We start from the raw sequence: 25368 nt of genomic DNA, 5'->3' as shown, positions 1-25368 counted from the left end.
ATATGTTCCGCCCGTCGAATTTTCGTTTGAATTAAGATTGTGTTTACATGTCCATGGCTTAATTTCTGTAATCCTTAGGGTGCGAGTTGTTGTTTTTATTTATAGTATGGACGCTTACGGGGGTATTGATTATCCTTCAGATGACTGGCAGTTCGTATCATCGTCAACATGTACTTTTGATTACTTCCGTGACTGCAACTGTAATATAAACACCTGCAAGTGTTTAGGTATTCTTGGGATACTGGTTGTAGTGAGAATTATCTTTGGGATACTATTTGGAGCTTTAATAATATTGTAATAGATTTATCAAATCAAATTTCGGTGAAACGAAAATAAAAATAAAATAAAAAAGAACGCACTAACAATATGTTTTAAATGACGTGGCTTACGTTTAACTCTTCCTTTTGAAATGTTCAATCATTTAGTGCGAATTTTTATTGTATATGAAGAAGAAATAACACATGTGACACTTTCTATTGAAATATCCAGGTTTATGACACATTGAGTTCCCCTGATATTCAGTTGTTGTATATGTATATCACTCAGAAATATGAGTAGATGCACCATAACAGTTAACAGTATTACCAATTAAGGGTTATCCTCAGTGTACAGCTGCAAAGCATGAGACGACGATGAAGCAGTGACTGTTGGATGTAGTGAATACTCTTTTTTTATCAATACAAATGTTATTGTTCTGTTGTTTAACATCTGTATGAATAAATCGAAAACACATCAATTATCATGTAAAATTCTGTATTTATTTGTTTTAGATTTCACTTTATGATGCATTTAAATAAATAAATAAATAAAGGACACGCAACAAAGTATTGAAAGAGATGGCATAGTATAATCCATGTCAGTGAGGTGAGTTAATGTAGATGAAACGCTTAATTTCCAGTATTCTTACATTTTTACAATGATTGTCTTGATGTGAATTTCGGTCAATTAGTGGAAGGAATTTTATAGACACAGGCTAAACGAATCTTTATCTTAATATGTACATAACATTACACGTTGCCGTTACAACAAGCAGTATATATTTTTAAAGTTTACATATTAATTGATTTATTGCCAATATATACACGTAAGAAGGCGCCGGTCTATTTGGCGATTATGTACGTTTTGTTTTACGTTAAGAAGGTGTTACAAATGTCATGTATTTCCTCACATTTGTACTTCAATACTGCAGTCAACAACTGGCAACTATCACAATGAACACGCCGTGGACGACTTGTCATGATACCAGGTTACAGTCAAAATAAGGTTTTCAATCAAACGATTACTTATGTTGAGTACATGTTTGATATACATATTTTCAATATTTATCATGATGATCACCTATGAGATTTTTAGTGCAATCCCCTAAAAACAGGAATGACTGAAGCATGAAAGACAAAGTAAGAACAAATATGTTATCTCGCCACCGAAAGAATTGCCCTGCCACTGAAACATTAAGACAATCTCAGAACTAATATGTTATCTCGCCTCCGAAATATTAGTGTCAGAACTGTTAAGTGCTGCCACCGAAACATAATGTCAGAAAATAATTTCTCAATCTAGAAATGTTGTTGCGAAAACCACCCCACCGTTATAGTGTCAAGCCTTTTAAACAATTCACGACATGTGCTGGTTATTGACCCCAGGCATGAAGACAGTGTGACAGTATGCTGGATATCTGAATTCGAATGAAATTCAACAACGCGCCACCTGGAGAGGGCGAGGTGGTCAACAAAAGCACCATGTGCTAGGTTTTTTCGATGGTCTGGGGAGCATTGTTGAGGTAGATTCTGTATTCAGAGATGGGTGAAGCTTGTACTTGTCAATAATCATATCTGCAAGTGTTTCGAAAACGCCATTCACAGTATGGGTATTATCACTACGCACTTCCATGTAAGGTATTCCAATGTGTTCCGCTAGTTTTTCTGCCTTTTCTCTCGGAACCTCTCGCTCTTCTGCGTCACAATTATTTCCGACTAGAATCGTTGAGATCATTTCTGGTGAAGTGCAGTAAGCTTGCAGATCATTATACCTACATGTACAAAAGGAAAGAAGGTGTTCAAACAAGGTGTATGTGGTTATCATTAATGTGTACGATGTGATATCTAAAGCAGTGATGTTAATTGAAATGTTGAAAGTCTTTAAATAGGATTTCATGGGATTTGCCTGTGTGTTACTCGCAAATATATTTACGTTCAGGAATATTGTTAAAATATCATACATCTGATTTTAATATTCAAGTACTTATTATTTTCTCTGTTTTATCACTATAAATAGATATTATATAGGTGAATGTGTTCTGAATGATGGGAAATAGATTTTAAAATCACTAACTGCATTGTATTTGACTACAGAACAGCGCTAACAACATGTTTTATACCTGGGTATAATTTTGTGATAAAACGTTTATCGTCAAATTGTACATTGTGATAATTAAATGAAGATACTTCAGCTGAAATCATTTTTATATAAAGTGATGTTTATCATCAGGGAGAGAAGGACACATCAATAACGATGGTTTTAGTTATGAATTACGAACAACTGTATCATGCTATATTTACTTCTGTTATGTTATTATGACGTATAGCAATATAATAACACATGATAAATTCCAGAGTGTATTAATAGAGCTTGAAAATCTATTTGTGCTTGTCTACATTTATACGAAACAGATAAAGGAATCCGATAGTGCGATAACTGGAACATTTCAGCGTCAGATTCACTGTGATTTACAATGATATCAGACTTTTAACATGGTATTTCCAGTTATATTTAGAAAATTATCACATAAGGAAAAAATGTACCATTTGTAAAAACTGCTGTATACACCAGCATCAAAGTCTGTTTATATAAAATCTAGTTGAACATTCGGTTATATAATAAATTACTTACCACGATTGGACGCTGTCGAAAGTATGTCCTTTTGTAACATCAAATAAGATGAGGCAGCCGTGTGTTCCTCTGTAGTAGGAGGAGGTCAGACTCCGGTACCTCTCCTGACCTGTAATATAAAAAACAGATCGACTACTTAACGTTAATGTTTGTTTACTCGTCTTCCTTTTAAACATCTTTCTTTTTTGATAATTTTCTTCCAATGGGTCCTGTTTGTGCAATTTAGTGCTGTGTTTAGACAATTTATTTTCTAGAAAGAAATAAAAAAGCTGCAATATTTTCTTTACATTTTGCATACATCTGACTAATCTTGTGTACATATAATTTCATGAACATTTACCATCTAGGCAGGACTTAATTCTTATCACCGTCATTCTATTCTGGTCAACATTGTCACGTTTACCTGGTTAAATTATTGACACACTCTGACCACTCGTTTCGACATCACGTGTAATGTTAATCTGGTTCCAAGAGTACACACCCTAGGTCAAGCATGGGCTGGTCATAATATAACTTACCCATGTTTGTAAAAGCTCTGGACATTTAATTATGGTTGAAGGTGAGGTTACAATATAATGTGGTCAAGAGATATTGGACATTTAATTTGTCTATAAGTATCTCATTTTAATATTGGAGAATAAATATGTCTTTAACTTCCTCAGATAAAAAAAGTCCAATGCGCTAGTTCTTGACACATCGATGGCAACGGTCAAGGTCATTAATGAATACAAAGAAACACAAAAGCACTGGACAGTGTCCAGCTGTTTGCTTTCTGAAAGGGTTGTATACACGATCTAGATAACTATGTTTGCCGTGCGAGGTCGTTAGGCAGAGGAACAACGATATTAGTCTGTCTCTAGCTTTACTTACATGGTGTTTCTGTCAGAAAATGTGTTTAGGTCAAGTATTTAGTGGAGGGACGATTATGCTACTCTTAGCAACGTTAAAATTTGAACAGTGATGATCTGTACACAAATGTATACAATAAAAGTGTTATTATGAAGAATTGTGTTACAATTCTCAAAATAGATACACATTTACTCTTAAGGGTTGTAACTATGAAAAAACAGTGTATAGTTGTATATGTTTACCTTATACACATTAAATATAAATTCTGTATTTCCTCCAAGGGTTGTTATATTTATTACTATGTATGAAAGCATACATGTAGTATTATTCTGGATTGAGACAATATGTACTATACATATGGTATTGATAACTCTGGTTGTAAATATATAGTGGTGTAGTTACAAACAGCTTGACCGTTTGCTTGTAATGGATCATGGGATATCATCAGTTTCTGTCCTTCTAGATAAAATAAGTGAATTCAGATATAAGCAGCTTAAGATAGGACACCTCGTTTCTGCTTGACCCGGTACATTATGTCATCGTTTAAAGTGGGACCACAATGAACATGTGTACTACTAATATCTGCTTTCGTGTAGGTACATTTTCTATCAGAGTTAACACGGAGTTCATGGTTAATGGCATTATAAACAATGTCATTGCACCCGTAACTTGAAGGAGAGATAAGTTTCTACCTGTCTACAGGTAAATAGCACGTGTGTGTCTAACACAAACAATGACGTTATGAGGTTGATGGTGCACTTACGTCAGACCCCTATTTAAGTTACATTTATATTAATACTAAGTTGCATCTTTATTATAAATCATTCTACTTGCACCAGGTTTCGAAGAAAAAGGGGTTTTTGTTTAGAGTTGAAGATTACGATCACAAAACTCTAGCTTTAGAGCAAAACGATTTTTTTTTCTTATTTTTTTTGTTTTGTGTTTTATGTTTTGTATTTATTTCCTTATGGTATCGCTTTCACTTAATATGCATATGCAGACTGCTAAAACTTCTAAGCATATATGCGGCATTTTCTTTATACAAAAATTACCTGCAGTATCACAGACTGTCATTTTCACTTTTCCGTTAACTCGTTTTACGTCCGAATTGTATGATGCTTTCCTTGGAAGTGAAGCATTTGAGGTTCGCACAAGATTATTTTGCCGCTGTCTCACTTGAGTATAGTCACAACCTTCGTTTTCAAAGGTTTCGAACATAGCTGTTTTTCCAACACCACTTGATCCAAGAAATATCACTTTCACTTTAAGTTCCACATAGGGTTCTTTCGGAGCACTTCCTTTGTTGTTCAAACCAATATTTTCTGTTATCAGTGTATTGTTCGTGTGATGGCTTTTGTTAAGTGATAGAAATTTCATGTCTTCCGCCTCCCTCCACTGGCGATGTCGGATATCCCCTGTTTGTTGTTTTGTTGCAATATTTCTGCTGAAATCTCGTTTTGAATTTTCGTCAGTGAAAAGAATCTGACTAAAGTGAATGTTATTTTGTCGCTGAGATTTCTGACCATCGGAAGGCTGGTGAAACAACACATTAGAATGGTGTTTTTCGACAGTAATATCATTCACCAGGGAGTGAAAAAATAAAGCCATTTCATTACCAAAGGTCCATTCCATCTGTCCACTACAGAGTCTAGTGGTAATAAGCACGGTACAGGAAAACGTAATAGTTTTGAAAAGCACAGTAAACACTTACTTGTAGCTAGCCCATGTGCGTAGACGTATTTTTCACATCTTTGTTGTTAAATATGTTGTATATGCTTAACGTAACCTTGCAATATAAATGCAAATAATAGGCACTGTTACAATTGTCGACGAAAGTTTTATGAATTTAACAACATTTGAAAATGTCACATGTATCACCGTCCCCAACATGTGAAAGATAATTTCTATGAACCATATGCTATGACACGTGCATTTAAATATACATTCTACGATAGTGGATATCGTTATTGTCCAATGAAATGTCTGTCCTGCTCTCGATGGGCGGGACAACAATCCAGTGAAAGGTTCACAATCGATAAAAGCGTGATATAAATATAGCATCTCAGTCGTCCTTCGGGTGTGTGTATATTTATAACACCAAACAATGGGAGAAACCTTGGGGTTGACATTGTGACTTGTGTTAAGTACACAACGACCAAATTTGTTTTGCCAGTCCTGGTATACATATCGTCTTATTCATATCTACAATGTTTTGAATTAAGGCAGGTTAAAGTAGCATAGACGGCGTTGGATATAAATGATAGTTTACTTTCAAACTTTTCAGTTATCAAAGAGTTGAACATAAGCATCCTGAAATCAACATCAGGAAGGTATTAAGAGGCGCAATTTTGTATCTATGATTTTTTATTTATTTCATTTGAATGTGAACATCTGATATTGCTTGTGCTATGACAGTAACTCTTAATTTGATACCGTCATTAATAGGATTAGGTATTTAGACAATGCATGGATTGACTGTAAATCACTCCTTAGGGCATACAAAATCAGCTTTGAACTTCGAAATCCTTACATTTATAGCATATGAATCTAAAGCCTGCGAAATGATTTTTAATCTACTTTGTTAATAATGAAGACAAAACGCATCTTTCCTTTAAAAGTAATATATGGTTTTCTTCTGAATGACGATCAACATCAAATAGTTTTACGTCACAAATCAAGGTTCTGTACCCTCTACATCTAATGCTTCTCAAAAGCGATCTTGTTCACTGTGATTCATATTCGATACTGCTGTTTGCACTGTTTACTATATTTATTATTATACAACTGTTTAGGTTGTAAATACTCTTCATTTACTATATCCAGCTTTAACTGTTCACGACCGTATTTGTGTAAACCATCATTATTGACTTTATTCATTGATAACTATTTACTTCTTATATTTCTTTTGTTTCCGTTGTAAACCATTTTCGTTCACCATTTTCAAAATTAAGTGGTGTTAATTTACATGTCGCTGTTGATTCCTTACTCAAGTGTCTGGTATGAGTACCACGATTTTCGTGTAATATCTTGTCAATTGACTGACAAACTTATAACACTGGGTTTCAAAAGATGCAAGTTGATGAAAATTTTGAGAAGTATTATGGCAGTCACAGTGATCGCATTGAGAAATATTATTTGTACGATATGAAGATGTTTGATTTTTCGTTAGTTTTGCATGTTTTACTATATACAGCATTAACTCCGGTTTTTTTTTCCTTATCTTTCTTCTGTTGTTTTCGCCATATTTGGCTATTCACTACATTCACCTTGAAATGATCTATGGGTTATCGTAGTTATAATCATTAGTACAGTACAGTACAATGAAGTGTATGAACTAACTAAGACAATGTCACGGTCACATTTAAGGTTTCATAACTGCTACGTAAGCATCCGTATCTATGAGCTTGGACAGTGGTAGGAGATATTAATGGTCTTCGCTGATGCGTTGTCATGCTTGACAACTATGTCTGTGACAGACATAAAACTCGTACAAAGAGTCGTGGCTTAAGGGAATCTGAAGCAAACAGAAGAGCCGCAAAATAGTCACATATGTTACAAAAATTGTCTAAAATCATCTATACATGATATCGATTAGTATGTAGACAGTATATCGGTAACATAAGCTTTCAAGCCATGTTATGTTATTATATGACGTCAGACGTGAAACCTCCGAGTCTAGCACCTTATTCTAACATGTAACCACTCCCGATAGTTGAAAATGAAAATACCTTTAAAACCAGGCGGTAATATAATATGGTTGTTTTTGTACTTGTGTCTTTTGACTTTAAATGCTAGTCTCATATCATACAACCTAACGGTTCTCGCTTTATATCACAACTTGTGTTTATTTCTATGCTTGATATGTTCTCTTTCATCTAAAACATCTTAATATCCCCTGCATGTGTCAAATTCTATATGGTTCTCAGTTATGTTATACATATAGGTAATGGAGGTTGATTACAAATTCCATATACCCAATGTCTTAAATAATCATTGTTTCAAGCTTTTTTTTGTAAATGCCAACAGTAATATATTTTTTAAAAAAAATTTCAATTTGATTTTATAAAACACGTGTGAAGATATAAATGATCTTGTGTCATGACTATCAATTTGAACAGTTTTGTGACAATCGAGAAAAGTACCAAATTGCTGCATTGAAAGCTATGGGGTTTTTTTTGCAAAAAGGGATCAAGAGTTTTAAGTTAATTATGTATTTATATGTTTTTAGTTAGTTATGAGCTATGGTTTTATTTCGCATAAATGCATTGATAGTTTTCATTTAATTATGAGTCGTGGTTGTTCGCCAAAATGTAATGACAATTTTTTGATAATTATGTTTTAATTACGATAAGAAACTTTGCTTGATTTACGAATATATTAACAGTTTACTAGATAAAGTGTTACAATTAAGTGGCATAAAAAAGTCTAAAATACTTTATATAAAAAAGGAATAAAGTAACATATCGAAAAAAACAAAAATGAAAAGTTTATAGAAATAATACCTCAGTGAAATCTAGACATGCTTGGATTGTTGAATACATTTGATGTGAAAATGTGTATTTCAGCATTCCTTAAGAAATGTATTTTTAAATGTGTTACAGTTGAAATTGCGATATGTAATATGTATTTATTACACATCATATTTGTAACATGACCAATTGGATAAACATAAATATATATAGATTTATACATAGATGAAAATAATATGAAATAATTCCGAAGAAATTTTGTACACAGAAAAAAATAAAACAAAAGCAAAAATTGATAAGGGAAAAAATGGCACGACAGGAGACAGTCGAACCTTCACAAAATGTTGTACAATTCTCACGAAAGTTGCACCTATTCGGATACCGTTCACACGACCTTTGTTGAGTATATAGCTGTTTCATCTACAAAAACAGAAGATATATAGACACTTTAGATGCCAGATAAGTGAAAAAGAAAAATGATAAGTTGTAACAGATGACACAACACCTGTTCAAAGTGACTGAGACAATACATATATGTACATTGAAATGCAGTAGATTATATTTCTTTTCGTTGATCTTTCCCAGCTACCACACTATTCTCCATTCGCGAGTTTATCTTTAATATAAAGACGTCCCTACTGCTATTTCACCAGACAATCTGACCATCATTATAACTGGATAATCTTCACTTCATGTTTGTAAAGCTTCCTGTGCGTTTGTCTTTCCAGTCTGTTACTTTCTTAAAACGAGTTTTTCGTTGTTTTATTTGATTCAGAGTTTGTTGAAAAGTTTTATAATATAATTATGACAATGTTTATAAATAAAATAGCTAGGAGTCTTTCACGATGTTATAATGAATGTGTTTTCTTTGTGTATTCTCATGCTTTACAATTCATTATTGTATAGTAATTGTATTATGTCATCAGTTTGTCAGTTGGAGTCATCACGGCAGTATTATAATTTGACTTTAACAATGCATTTCGACGAAATTACTTAATTTGTTTACGACGATATTATTGTAATATAACCTTGTGATGAAGACGGAAGTACAAAACTTTTATGAATACAACGTGGTATTATAACATTGTCAAATTAATGGAAGAACTCAAATTTGATGATTACGATATTATCGAAATGAAATAGAACATCAGAATGGAAAATTTGATGATTACGATATTATCGAAATGAAATAGAACATCAGAATGGAAAATTTGATGATTACGATATTATCGAAATGAAATAGAACATCATAATGGAAAATTTGATGATTACGATATTACTTCTAAATGAAATAGAACATCAGAATGGAAAATTTGATGATTACGATATTACTTCTAAATAATGTCATAATGACGCAAGTGCTCAAATTTGATCATTATGGTAGTGTTACCGTATGATTGTGACATAATTACCACCACTTAGTTACATTTAATGTAACACTGACTGTATGACGGTGGTATTTTGACGTTGTATTGCAATGTGCTTGTAACTTAATATGGTTATATATCATGACGTAAAATGAATGTTGTTTTATAATCATTATAATCGTTATAATCATTTTTAATTGTGCAATTAGGTCTGTAATTACACTATGTTAGTGTGGCCATCATATTACGATGTAGTAGTGTAGTATTAACAAGGCAGAATGTAATTATGACTGGAGTTTGATAATGAAAACATTAAAACCATTTTATAACGATGTAACTAGGACTGTTACATTACAACGCTATTATAACAATGTAATAATGACACGTAATTGCAACGTAATGATGAGATAGTATTATAACATAATATTGAGGATAATATTTAAAAATGACAATAACTTAACAATGTGATAATGACGGTGGTTTTCAAGCAATGGCGATAAATGTACATATTAGTTATGATTTTTATCATTTAATTATGAGTATTACAACAACATAATAATAATTATAGTATTGTAACTTTATACTGTAGTTTAGATGGAAATATATAATTAAACAATGTAAATATGTCGCATGTATCATATGTAAATTTTACATGTAATTGATACAAAACTAATAATAGCCGAGGTGATTTCACGTATAAACAACCATATATATATATATATAACAGTGTCGTGTATCGCCTGGAACAGAGATCGATAAATCATGGACCAAAATAAAACGGGATATGATTGATAGAGGAAATTCCAAATATGATATTATTAGATTAACCTAAAATAATATTGTATTGAGTTAATGACGTAAGAGGAAACCCGATGTATTTATAAGCATTCTTGTTATAAATGATGTAATTTATATTGATTTAAAGATAGAAACATGACTGGTCAACCCGATGATTCATCTGCATGTGCGTTTTCCTGTGTTATGTTCGCCCATTTACCTAGTAATGTTGAACCTTTTAAAAATACAAGCATGTTGTAATTGTAAACGGTGGCTCCGACAAACAGGATTGGACAGTTTTGTTGATATACATATTTCGTTGGATACTAAGAATAGCACGACAGTATCAAAGTCACAACCTTTAAATCTAAATAGCAGTACCCGATTGATTTTGTGACGAAATTCTCAGTGGATGCGATGACCATATGGTGCAGCATTTAGGATGTCGAAAAACTATTTCATGTTGGTAACATGCTACTTCATTATACATCACTACGCTAATCCGGAGATTGTTCCACATGTTTTTTTTTAACTCTTATGATGTGATAATTCCTCTGTGTTTTCTGAAAGTTTTTTTTCGTTACAACTTTTCTGTATCATTATTTACGTACAAGATTTCGCCAACTATCACACAAACTCACCATAAAACATGACTGGTGGATTCGTTGTTGTTACATTGTTCTTACTTTGGAAGGAGATATCACTATTGGATTGACCAAGATACATATAGTGGATATTTGATTGAACAGAAGACGCATACGCTTCTGGAATACCTGTATTCCAGGAATTTCCCTGTAAGTCTCTTTTCAAAACTCATTTACTCTTCGGCGTCCGACGTGAACGTAAACTTATCCCTTTCAATGATTCTTTCCCATCAACCGAACGGTCAAGGATTTTGATATTGGGCATGCATTATGTCACGATGAAGGGCTACCAAGTTTGTTTAAATAACTACCAATTTTTTTCAAATGAATGACCTTTTCCTACTTATTTATCAAATATTCAAAATCTTTCTCAACAACCAAAAAAACAAGGATGCTCATACTGGGCCTGTAGCGTGTTGGGATAAATTACTATCATATTTGGTCAAATGAATGACATTGTCTTTCTTTCATGATCGCAAGGTTTGAATATGTGTGAAAACTTTCAATGCTTCCCTGTTCTTTCACATGGGTGGTCAATAAAGCCGAACAGGTTTTTATGCTACTGAGTTGTGACGAATTTGTTAATACTGAGCTGTAATCTAACGGGATACAAAATCCCACAGGGTTCTTACCAGCAGTAATCTGAGCAAACCGATTTACATAGTGTCATTTAACTATGATGTGAATACTAAATATCTGACGAGACTTATACGTAGTGTCATTTAGTCCGTGCGAGGTGATTACTTAGTGCCACGAAGCATTTGTACGACCCTTCATCTTTCTTTGCATTGATTGTTCTTAACGTTCTACTGAAATTGTCAGAAAGAAAGAAATTATGAAAGTTTTTGAATTATTGGGTTCGTGCACTGTCAAATATCATGTCTGACATTTGTTTCGATCATTAAATGTCTTCAGTCGTCTACCCTAGGTCTCTACCCTCAGCATCACTGCCAAGTCCTAGAAGGACGAAACTGCTTTATGATGCTGTTCAATTAATTAATTTGCTCTGCTACGTCTTATTCTGAATTTGTTAGAAAGGCGACATTCGCTTGTGTCTTTTGTTAAGAAAACTGTTTCCAGCGAATGAATTCGACTTTAAATGGAGTATGAATGTGTAGCATGTGCGAGTTCTTCAGACTCGACATGCGGCACTCAAACTTCTGGCGTATACGATATTTAAATGAAACTGTAACGCCAAATTAATATTATAACATACAAGAATATTTGCGATAAAGATTTTGTGTTTAAATGGATTTTTGCGAAGTTGAGCGGCGTATCCTTAACCCATGATCTGATAACATACTAATGCGTGATTAAGGAGTATGTCGTCTCGGAAAAGACTGAATAATATGTAAGTAGAACTTTATTTGTAATAGAGATACCATTTTTGTAAACTTGAAATATGATACTGGGTGCAGACTACTGTAGATGGATCATCAGCGAACAGAATTCCTTATTGATTACGTAAATCCTTACCAATGATATCATGTCATCGAGATCCAGGAACGTACACTTATATTGAAGTCATTTTATATTGTTATCTGCTAATCTTTTGAAAAGGATTGAATAAATGCAGACTTCTTTTAAAATGAACCCAGCGCGTGTTCTCGTTCACACACTCTTTGGAATAAGACTCCATCCCCCAACCACGACGAAACCTTGAAATCCTTATTCCAATTAAGCTTTCATGAACCAGTATGCATTTGAAAGATATTACAACGGGAAAACGCAAAGATGGTCACGTGCTTCCTCTCGTGCTACCTTCCACAAGAGAAATCTACGATCCAATGGGTCACATGAATGCCTGAAATTTTGCAATCTCGCTGAAATCAACTTAAACCTAATTTCCCCTTCAATGAAAACTTTCACTGTAAAATACCGTACGTTTGATTTAAACGTATTTCTCTATCTCTTTTATTTTGAGTTGAAGTTGACTATTGTGAAATTAGTTTTCTAATCACACTCGACTTTGTGCCCTTGTGTCAGTAACAGTTGAGAGACACAACACTTTATTGTATTATTCTTCGTCACGTATTTGAAAGTACTGGTGGTCCGAGATCGGTAATTTCAACTCGATGTTTTATTGTTTATATCATATATGTAATAGTTTTCTTATATCATTTATGACAGTGAGCATTTCCTTTCGTCAAGGAATCGAATATTTTTCGCGAATAACATATATGAATCATCATTTTTTTTTATGTTGGTCAAAATAAACATTTTGAAAAGAAAGAAAGAAAATAAATAGATACATACAAAGTAAGAACACAACTAAAAAACTAAATTGGAATAATCTTGAATGTTTAAGTTGATTTCCATTTTAAATCGCAATAACGGTCATCTCAGCACTACACAACACAGATAATAAGCTATTCAATTCAACTGACTAGTAATAGATACGACACGTATTGCAAGCCGAAGAAATTTTTATATACAACATGACAACGAACGAGGAAGAACAGGTGTACAACTAATGATTTCATTCACACCAGTCAATACATAACTTGTATAACCTTATCTGTCGACAACTGGGATGGTTGCCTTCATTAATGTGTGAAGTGGTATGTAGGAATAATTACTGTAGACAGGGTCTCGTAAACAAGATCTGATTGTGTAATTTTCATTGTTTGATAAAATTATTTATCTTTTAATGTCAGTTTTGCCCTTTTCATACAATATATAAAAGACATAAGGTAAAAAAAATGAAAACGATACACAGCTTATAAAATGCCAAGCTCAATTATTATGATCGGCCATAAACGTCTACTGGTGTTTTACAAAGGAAATTTCGTTTTTTGTCACAGTATCATACAAGCTGCCAAGCTCAATTATTATGATCGGCCATAAACGTCTACTGGTGTTTTACAAAGGAAATTTCGTTTTTTGTCACAGTTTCATACATTGTAACACACGTTTCATTGATACGGACAGATGCGAATTCAAATCAACGGCCAAAACACCGATAATACTTGAATAATATGTTATAACGGATGCACCGAATTGATTTACTTATTATTACAATAGAAAAAATATTCATAACAGAATGATTTTATTTGAAATTGTTCATGTGAATCATCAAATTAAGTGAACATTTCTTATCTATTTACACTACTGTGTCCTTTACAAATTCTTTACAATTTATTTTTCTATTTGAAAATATGTATCTTTATATATTAGACGTCTTTGCTAACATGAACAAGGGTATGGGTACTTATAAGTGAAGTTAATGTATGGCTATACTGTAACTTTTCATTTGTATTTAAAGGTGTTTCACTTATGTGTCTTTTGTATAATCTTTAAATAGATGATGTCATCGTTCAGTATTTTTCCAGATTAATTCATTTCTCAATAATGTTTTAACAGATAACTTCATTATCCAATATATATTACAAGCATTGTTCAAAACATTTCACACGTGAATTCGTTATTCTGTTATTGCTTGTTACTCCGTTCTTCGATAGACTTGATAGCTGATTTCATTGTCCTATAGAGATAATAAGTGATTGCATTGTCTTTATAAGTGACTTTATTAAATAATTTTACAATTTATTTCAATATTCAATATTTTTTACAAGTGACTTTATCGTTCAGTAGATATTACAAATGATTGTATTATTCAATGTTTTTTTACAGGTGACTTCACTGTTCAATCTGTTTTATTTGGCTTAGTTGATCGATAGATTTACCAGTGAGTTCGTGTTTTAATACTTTGTACAGGTGACTAATTTTCTCCATAGTTTTTTTTACATATTATTTCATTATTAAATAGTTTATACACGTGGCTTCATCGTTCAATGATTTTCACAGAAAATCTACATAGAGAACATTACGTAGACGAACACCAGTACTGAGGAGACATTTGTTGGTTCACTAAGTTAAACGTTAGCAATTGAATAGCTGTTTTGAAAACATATCCTACCATTATACCATCAATTATAGAAAATACCATTCTCGGTGATTGACCTGCATTGTTCATGTATGATGTGTTTTGCTTTGCACATGATTAAATCTATTAAGTATGTACTATTTTCATTGGATTATATACGCAATTACCAGTTTGTTTAGATAACCTCTGCACACGAACATTTATAGTATACAATATTTAAATTGTATACAACGAAGGTTTGACTTGGATCGACCAAGATTTACATGGCGAGCGACGTCGATGAAACAGAAGACACTTATTCTACCATGGTTTTCGGTTACTATTTCAGTGGTCTGTGTGTATTTAATATCAATAGGAGATATAGAAAGATAGAAAGATCTGCGGTGTTGACATATTGAAGGTTCGACATCATAGACCCTCTTCAATGTCCTCATTTCTAGGAAATATTTCGACATCTGACATATCAGTAATTAAACGCGGGTTTCGAGTGATGCAGTTGGTAGCTAACATGATCTTTTTGCGAAATATTATTTGATCTGAAGTGATACGAAGTTTTACGTGTTCAGTTTTCACTAGTAGACCTAGTAGTTTCGTGGTTATAAACATGGTTTTATTTGAGAACATGACATCATTGTCTTGGGTTGATTAACGTGACTGGTGTCAATGAGGAACAGCATTCTGGTCTTTCAGGGATCAGATAAATCTTTCTGTTGCTCTTCTGTTATCCTCGTATTTATATGAGTTAATATATAAGATTTGTAATGTGATATATTTCTCTGTATTGTCAATATTTGTTCAATTGCCAGAATCAATACCAATCTCAGTTAACAGCCCGAAATATATATCGCATTTTGTCAACGTAATCAGTTGTCATTGTATTGAAGTCAGCGACAGCAGGTGTCAGATTGTATTTAACTTGTCTCGTGGTCGTTTAACCCAGTCGTCGTTTCCTTGTCTAGTCCCCTTTCTGCAGAAAGGCAGCTGTTACGAGCGATATCCCAGGTAAACATGTGTCAATGTCAGACATACAAACAACTGTCCAAATCCCCATTCTGTTTTTGTGTTTAACCTTCACAGAGTCAATGTTGTCGGGGTCACTCTACTGTTTCGTTGGGTTTTATTGCAAAACTTGCAAACATCATTTTGCTTTGAAAATTTTGCTCTGATTTTATCAATGTTTGTGCTGTTAACTTTTATAAATTGACTATTGTGGATACACAAATTCTTCCTTGCTCTAAATTACCAAATAGAAAAATTGCGTAACATTGAGCCTGACTAAATGCGTTTGTAAGATTTATTTCTAAAATGTATGGTATCAGATAATGAGTAGCAAAGTTACTTTACATTTACATAATGTCTTTTACAAGAAAACAGACTAAACTATTCATCAAATCATTCATAGAACGCTACAGTGATTTATCAGGGGATACAACTAGCTCCCGGAAGTGATCATGTCAGTAATAAAGTTGTCGTCATGGCAACTGTTTTGATAAAAGCTTTAGATTTCGATCAATTGAAGATAAAGTATCATCGCTTATTTCTTATCGCTAAAAATCGCTGTGCGCACGACACAATACATTAAAACTGGACATATCATTTAGATACAAAAGTCTGCAGTTTCTTGACGTTATCAGTTGACGTCACCGAAAAATTGTTATCAATTTCATTAGTATTCATATTCATAAAGAGTTACTATGTATGAAAAAAAAACAAGAACATACAAGTTATCAACATACTCTATATTTTTACAGTTCAAAGTTTTTCGCGATTTTCTTTCAGAATGACAAAATAATATTTTAACGGTGTAGATGATAACTTATACACACGTGTCATATTATTTCAGGGATTGAATTTTCGCGATCACGTTACTGTACCGCGAAAAGGTGAAAATATCCTGCGAAAATAATCGTTTACGCGGTAATCATAATCCAAACTCATATAAAATAAAACACAGACAAAATACGAACAAATGAAATATTTGCATGGAGAGTCCTTAAAACGTACAAGGAAAATAAGTGTTCCGGAAAAGTGTCTTCTAGTTCATCGACAACGCCCGCCATGTGAATCTTGATCAAAGTCATGTTCAATGAGAACAAGGTTTACAAACTTAGAACCCACAGGCAAGCTAAGGAGCATGAAACACGTCCAGATTCATACCGACCAAAGAAATCGAATATTTCTCAATTACATCACGATCGTTAAACTCCACATAATTTTCTTCTACATGGAAATATTTTGAACTTTAATGCCATTAAAATCCCAACACAATACACGTCAACCGCACTAGTCTTTAATTTTGATATTAGTATCGAATGTTTTTGAAGTCATGAATTTAGAGTTATGTATACGCGGTGCATCTGGTGTGATGACTAGTGCGACACCTGAATAGTTAGTACTTCATCACGCCGAATCGTATTTCAACAGATAAATGATTGTCCTACACCGAACAACTTCCACTAAAACCAACACTGTGAATAGCTTTACACCGAAGGCATGTTTAAACTATTGATATGTTTAAGATTACATCTAGATAAGTTTTTAGTATAATACTTTAAAAGCATATTTTGATGACTTGCGTTTATGAAATGACCTGTCATCTTATCAGTATGCTGCAGTTTCACCGACTGCCGTGCACTTCAGTGTTTTTTTATTTATCAATTATCTGACAACACATCACATACGGCATCCTGATACAGGTACACTGCATATATAACCATGTAGAAATGTTACGGTAATCACACAGGAAAACTGAAGGTAGAGATACAATCAATCGACATTAGGACGAGCGAAAATAAGACCGATACATAGGAGAGATATCGCAAAGAGGGATGTAATAGAATATCTGTGATTTGGTGTTATCTGTGGCCTCGGAGAACAATGGATTGATTGATTGTATGAACAGATAACGCCTTTGTATTTGATATAAGTGGTATGTATATCAGTACGATGTATTTTTCTCTTTTTTTGTTTGTTTGTTTCATATATATTATAGCCGTGATAGTGCAAATATAATATCTAAATGTGAAACATTAGTACGTGTAGATCAAGTTTATACCAGTTAGGGAAATATATCGTTCTCTAGGCGGGTCATCATATGTATCTCATAATCGTAATGGTGAAAGCGCTGTATGTGCCTACAATTCCTTGAAGCAAAAATAACTTTATTTCGGTACATAATTTCAGACAACAATAATGGCTGAATACAAATCTATATGTTTAAAAACATTTTTAAACTAAGCGAGGCTTTTCATGCAAAAACAACCGTGTGTAAGATTTAATATATCACGTTTAGGACTGGTCAGAACAGGTTTGGTGGTGTCGACAGTGTTTGTGTGTCGACATCATTATTAAAGAACATGTACCAAAACACAAGATTGTAAATATATGATGAACTTACCAGCCGTATCCCAGATATCCAGTTTGACGACCTTGCTCTCTGTAGATATGAAGGTAGTAGCTTTACTAGCGTATCCCGTCCTAGATGGAAAACCTTTGGACGAGCTGGAGAACTGACTAGATTTAGATAAATCATCCTGGTCCTCTCTGTTTACAAATGTGTTCACTAGTAAAGTCTTACCCACGCTTAAATCTCCGACCACTACAACTTTACATTTAATAGTTCGTTCAGAAACCCGCTCCGTTGCCATTGCGGTAGGATGAAAACTTTCTCATTTTCATTTAACACCTGAATTTGTTTATCATGTGCGATAACAATTGAATTCCTGTCACGTGATCAAGTTGACGTCTCGATCAAACAATTGATCCCGCCGCCGTGGTGAAGTCCGGTACAATTTAACTTGGCAATATATGTAATTAGCTAGGGATGTTTAAACGGTTTAGGGAAAGAAATAATTTGTTAATACAATTCTGATCACACACTGTATGCGCGATCAAACAAGGTCCGATAACAAACGAGGAAATTAAAGCTATATAAAAGGGAACGCGTTAAATCATGGCTACCCATGTTGAGCTTGTGAGAATGATCTGATTGACAGTATTTTTGTTGAATTTGGTGGTAAGACCTTCCAGCAGACAGTTTGGAACAAACTGTACCCTTCTCTTGTCTGGTTAAATTTTATGTTTGTCTATACGAGACTGAATTTATCTTGAAATAAAGACCCCGCCTAATCCTGTAATTTTAATTCAAGATGTAATTATGATGTTTGTAAATATCCAGAATGCATTAATCATGTACATATAGTAAGTACATATAGCAATTGGGTATAAAAGACATTATTTTATAATTTTTTTTTAACTTTCAACCTGCAAGCTCAAGATCTCATTCAATGAAATAATTATATTAGAAGCTTTTGGGAGAGGTTAATATAGATATGATGTGTGAGATAAAATGTGTGAAGTTTATTATGTGGGAGAGGTTAGAATATGATGTGTGAGATAAAGGGAGAGGTTAGGATATGATGTGTGAGATAAAGTATGATGTGAGTTTATGTCGATAGAGGTTAGAATATGATATGTGAGATAAAGTGTGTAGTGAGTTTATGTCGATAGAGGTTAGAATATGATATGTGAGGTAAAGTGTGTAGTGAGTTTATGTCGGGAGAGGTTAGGATATGATGTGTGAGATAAAGTGTTTATTTATGGAGAGAGGTTAGAATATGATGTGTGAGATAAAGTTTGTAGTTAGTTTATGTCGGGAGAGGTTAGGATATGATGTGTGAGATAAAGTGTGTAGTTAGTTTATGTCGGGAGAGGTTAGGATATGATGTGTGAGATAAAGTGTGTAGTGAGTTTATGTCGGGAGAGGTTAGGATATGATGTGTGAGATAAAGTGTGTAGTGAGTTTATGTCGGGAGAGGTTAGGATATGATGTGTGAGATAAAGTGTGTAGTGAGTTTATGTCGGGAGAGGTTAGGATATGATGTGTGAGATAAAGTTTGTAGTGAGTTTATGTCGGGAGAGGTTAGGATATGATGTGTGAGATAAAGTGTGTAGTGAGTTTATGTCGGGAGAGGTTAGGATATGATGTGTGAGATAAAGTGTGTAGTGAGTTTATGTCGGGAGAGGTTAGAATATGATATGTTAAGTGTGTAGTGAGTTTATGTCGGGAGAGGTTAGAGAAAGTGTGTGTAGTGAGTTTATGTCGGGAGAGGTGAGGATATGATCTGTGAGATAAAGTGTGTAGTGAGTTTATGTCGGGAGAGGTTAGGATATGATGTGTGAGCTAAAGTTTGTAGTGAGTTTATGTCGGGTGAGGTTAGGATATGATGTGTGAGATAAAGTTTGTAGTTAGTTTATGTCGGGAGAGGTTAGGATATGATGTGTGAGATAAAGTGTGTAGTGAGTTTATGTCGGGAGAGGTTAGGATATGATGTGTGAGATAAAGTTTGTAGTGAGTTTATGTCGGGAGAGGTTAGGATATGATGTGTGAGATAAAGTTTGTAGTGAGTTTATGTCGGGAGAGGTTAGGATATGATGTGTGAGATAAAGTTTAGTGAGTTTATGTCGGGAGAGGTTAGGATATGATGTGTGAGATAAAGTGAGTTTTATGTCGGGAGAGGTTAGAGAGGTTAATATGTTAGGATATGACGTGTGAGATAAAGTTTGTAGTGAGTTTATGTGAGATAAAGTAAAGTTGTAGTGAGTTTATGTAGAGGTTAGTGTGTAGTGAGTTTATGTCGGGAGAGGTTAGAATATGATGTGTGAGATAAAGTTTGTAGTGAGTTTATGTCGGGAGAGGTTAGGATATGATGTGTGAGATAAAGTTTGTAGTGAGTTTATGTCGGGAGAGGTTAGGATATGATGTGTGAGATAAAGTTTGTAGTGAGTTTATGTCGGGAGAGGTTAGGATATGATATGTGAGGTAAAGTGTGTAGTGAGTTTATGTCGGGAGAGGTTAGAATATGATGTGTGAGATAAAGTTTGTAGTGAGTTTATGTCGGGAGAGGTTAGGATATGATGTGTGAGATAAAGTATGATGTGAGTTTATGTCGGGAGAGGTTAGGATATGATGTGTGAGATAAAGTGTGTAGTGAGTTTATGTCGGGAGAGGTTAGGATATGATGTGTGAGATAACGTTTGTATTGAGTTTATGTCGGGAGAGGTTAGGATATGATGTGTGAGATGTGAGTGAGTAAGAGTTAGGATGATAGTGAGTTTATGAGTTTATGTTTATGTCGAGAGGTTAGGATATGTGATGTGTGAGAGGTAATATGTGTGAGTGAGTTTATGTCGGGAGAGGTTAGTATGATAGTGAGTAAAGTGTGTAGTGAGTTTATGTCGGGAGAGGTTAGGATATGATATGTGAGAGGTAGGATATGATGTGTGAGATAAGTTTGTAGTGAGTTTATGTTAGAATATGATATGATATGAGTGTGAGATAAAGTGTGTAGTTTTATGTCGGGAGAGGTTAGAGTTTATGTATGATATGTGAGATAAAGTGTGTAGTGAGTTTATGTCGAGAGGTTATGTGAGGTAAAGTTGTATGTTTATGGGAGAGGTTAGGATATGATGTGTGAGATAAAGTGTGTAGTGAGTTTATGTCGGGAGAGGTTAGGATATGATGTGTGAGATAAAGTATGTAGTGAGTTTATGTCGGGAGAGGTTAGGATATGATATGTGAGGTAAAGTATGTAGTGAGTTTATGTCGGGAGAGGTTAGAATATGATGTGTGAGATAAAGTATGATGTGAGTTTATGTCGGGAGAGGTTAGGATATGATATGTGAGGTAAAGTATGTAGTGAGTTTATGTCGGGAGAGGTTAGGATATGATATGTGAGGTAAAGTGTGTAGTGAGTTTATGTCGGGAGAGGTTAGAATATGATATGTGAGATAAAGTATGATGCGAGTTTATGTCGGGAGAGGTTAGGATATGATGTGTGAGATAAAGTTTGTAGTGAGTTTATGTCGGGAGAGGTTAGAATATGATATGTGAGGTAAAGTGTGTAGTGAGTTTATGTCGGGAGAGGTTAGAATATGATATGTGAGGTAAAGTGTGTAGTGAGTTTATGTCGGGAGAGGTTAGGAGAGGTTGTAGTGAGTTTATGTCGGGAGAGGTTATATGATATGGAGGTAAAAAGTGTGTAGTGATGTCGGGAGAGGTTAGTAGTGAGTTTATGTCGGGAGAGGTTAGGATATGATGTGTGAGATAAAGTGTGTAGTGAGTTTATGTCGGGAGAGGTTAGAATATGATATGTGAGATAAAGTGTGTAGTGAGTTTATGTCGATAGAGGTTAGAATATGATATGTGAGGTAAAGTGTGTAGTGAGTTTATGTCGGGAGAGGTTAGAATATGATATGTGAGGTAAAGTGTGTAGTGAGTTTATGTCGATAGAGGTTAGGATATGATATGTGAGGTAATGTATGTAGTGAGTTTATTTCGGGAGAGGTTAGAATATGATATGTGAGGTAAAGTATGTAGTGAGTTTATGTCGGGAGAGGTTAGGATATGATATGTGAGATAAAGTGTGTAGAGAGTTTATGTCGGGAGAGGTTAAGATATGATATGTTTATTTCGGAAGAGGTTAGGATATGATGTGTGAGGTAAAGTGTGTAGTGAGTTTATGTCGGGAGAGGTTAGGATATGATATGTGAGGTAAAGTGTGTAGTGAGTTTATGTCGGGAGAGGTTAGGATATGATATGTGAGGTAAAGTGTGTAGTGAGTTTATGTCGGAAGAGAGGTTAGTTTGATATGTGTAGTGAGTTTATGTGAGAGGTTAGGATATGTATGTGAGATAGTGAGTTTATGTCGGGAGAGGTTAAGATATGATATGTTTATTTCGGAAGAGGTTAGGATATGATGTGTGAGGTAAAGTGTGTAGTGAGTTTATGTCGGGAGAGGTTAAGATATGATATGTTTATTTCGGAAGAGGTTAAGATATGATGTGTGAGGTAAAGTGTGTAGTAAGTTCATGTGGACAGAGGTTAGGATATGATATCTGAGATAAAGTGTGATGTGAGTTTATGTCGGGAGAAGTTAGGATATGATGTGTGAGATAAAGTGTGTAGTGAGTTTATGTCGGGAGAGGTTAGGATATGATGTGTGAGATAAAGTATGTAGTGAGTTTATGTCGGGAGAGGTTAAGATATGATATGTTTATTTCGGAAGAGGTTAGGATATGATGTGTGAGGTAAAGTGTGTAGTAAGTTCATGTGGACAGAGGTTAGGATATGATATCTGAGATAAAGTGTGATGTGAGTTTATGTCGGGAGAAGTTAGGATATGATGTCTGAGATAAAGTGTGTAGTGAGTTTATGTCGGGAGAGGTTAGGATATGATGTGTGAGATAAAGTATGACGTGAGTTTATTTCGGGAGAGGTTAGGATATGATGTGTGAGATAAAGTATGATGTGAGTTTATGTCGATAGAGGTTAGGATATGATGTGTGAGATAAAGTTTGTTGTGAGTTTATGTCGGGAGAGGTTAGGATATGATGTGTGAGATAAAGTGTGTAGTGAGTTTATGTCGGGAGAGGTTAGGATATTACATGTGAGACAAAGTGTGTAGTGCGTTTATGTCGGGAGAGATTAGGATATGATGTGTGAGATAAAGTATGATGTGAGTTTATGTCGGGAGAGGTTAGGATATGATGTGTGAGATAAAGTATGATGTGAGTTTATGTCGGGAGAGGTTAGGATATGATGTGTGAGATAAAGTATGATGTGAGTTTATGTCGGGAGAGGTTAGGATATGATGTGTGAGATAAAGTTTGTAGTGAGTTTATGTCGGGAGAGGTTAGGATATGATATGTGAGGTAAAGTGTGTAGTGAGTTTATGTAGGGAGAGGTTAGGATATGATATGTAAGGTAAAGTATGTAGTGAGTTTATTTCAGGAGAGGTAAGGATATATGAGATTTTTAGCTGTTTGTCGAGATGGACAATGGTCTTGTTTAAATGTAGTATTATGTTTTTTTTTTGTTATTCAGGAAAGCCTATCGCTGCGATATGTCACGGTGCATGGATGTTCTGTTCCGCCAAAATTCTGAAGGACAAGAAAGTTACATGCTTTGTTGCAATTAAAGACGATGTTGAAAACGCTGGGTAAGAATATTGGCACATAAAGGGTATATTTCTATTATGATCATGGTCTAGGATAGTAATCAAAGTAATAACATTATGGGAGTCCATGCAGCCCGTAGTGAGAGTATCGGCCAAGAAGGCTCTATCAAATGGATCATCTGATGGTCACTTTTCGTCAGCGCGTCCATGGACAAGTCTGTACAATATATATCATCAATCAGTCTATGGGTCCTATTTTCGTCATCCCATCACAGGTATATACCTACAACAGATTTTTGTGGCCATCGATCGAGGTCATACTTTTGACCAATTTTGACATAAAAAGCTCGTGGACATTATCTAATGAACCCCTCATGGCGAAGCGTCCTTCGTCCGTACATCCGTCCGTCCATGAACATGTTCCATATCAATCTATTTTGGCCAAATTTGGCCAGAAGCATCCTTGAGGGAAAGTTCACCAATTTTATCTAAGGTTGGGTGTGGTAACTAAGAACCCCACTGCGAAATTAAAATCATCATACATCTGTACACAAAATCCTTCTCTTACAGTTCTTCATATTCTTCTTGAATTTTAAGATGTGTTTATAGAACTGAATAAATTATTGAATTTTGTTTAATTTATTTTGATTGATTTGGATCCCCTTCGGCTACTTCTTATGTTTGAACAATTAATTGCTGTTGAATCATTGCTGAATCCTTGAAGGGTGAGACATCTGTATGAATAAGTTTAATTCATAATTTGTCTCCTTTGTGTCTAATTCTGTATTAGTCACTTGTGTTTATTTTGTACTCTATGTAGGATTGACAGTATTTTGTCGAGAATATCCTAAGGCAAACGTTGGCGAGCTGCTCCTGTCACCACAATCACCGACCCATCCATGCCTGTAACATGCCAGTGTGTTACAACAACAAAATTTGTTACAATAACATTTGTAATGAATTGGGTTATTGTCATGCTACAACGCCGTCCTTTAGGTCAAGGTTAATCAATTCTCGTCTTTTTGGTGAAAATTTCGAGTTTCAGTAGGACGAATTAACGAAATGGCACGAATCAACCACCTAATAAGGAGACATTGTTTTGTTCACAAAACAGTTTTACAGTTTTTACTGTTCTAGAGTACTTGAATATCACCTAGTGTATCTATATTTACCTTTGGTTTACTTACATTCGATAATTGTTATGATTCAGCATATTATATTTGGGTATTATATAGTAAGGATTATTCATATCAAATAGCTTTACAGTCCACACTTCAACATGACCGCAGACATACATTTTGACCCCAGCAGACATAAAAATCATTCGGAAACGTTATTCTAGAAATATGTTATCTGTCAAAAGATATTTGTTATTTGCGACCTTGAGTATGTCCGTATTACTAGATTGGACCCTGGGTAGAGTATTATGTACGTTATGTTCATGTTTAACGGCTTATCAAACGGAATGTCACATGTGACTAGCATGTATCTATTGTATTCACGATTCTATTGTTGTGGGGTGTGGGGGTT

The 25368-nt window shown here is 34.3% G+C and overlaps 2 protein-coding genes across 2 annotated transcripts in view; one reads left to right on the top strand and one right to left on the bottom strand.

Moving 5' to 3' along the window:
• Nucleotides 1-25368, top strand: part of LOC132549535 (putative cysteine protease YraA) — a 42469-nt gene that overhangs the window by 16453 nt on the left and 648 nt on the right. The window contains exon 4 of the mRNA XM_060213475.1: nucleotides 23766-23880. Coding sequence (XP_060069458.1) covers nucleotides 23766-23880 — 115 coding nt within the window. The remainder of the gene's footprint in view (nucleotides 1-23765; nucleotides 23881-25368) is intronic.
• LOC132549523 (ras-related protein Rab-26-like) lies at nucleotides 1726-18528 on the bottom strand. Its single transcript, XM_060213464.1, is given in 5 exon segments — nucleotides 1726-2029; nucleotides 2890-2998; nucleotides 4791-5361; nucleotides 5364-5455; nucleotides 18279-18528. Coding segments are annotated over 5 exon segments (1326 nt in total).

This window comes from Ylistrum balloti, unplaced genomic scaffold, assembly GCF_031769215.1.
Source record: "Ylistrum balloti isolate Yb309-2 unplaced genomic scaffold, AGI_CSIRO_Ybal_v1 Utg370064, whole genome shotgun sequence".
Taxonomy (NCBI): domain Eukaryota; kingdom Metazoa; phylum Mollusca; class Bivalvia; order Pectinida; family Pectinidae; genus Ylistrum; species Ylistrum balloti.
The sequence above is the reverse complement of the archived record's forward strand: the minus strand, read 5'-3'. Positions and strand labels throughout refer to the sequence as shown.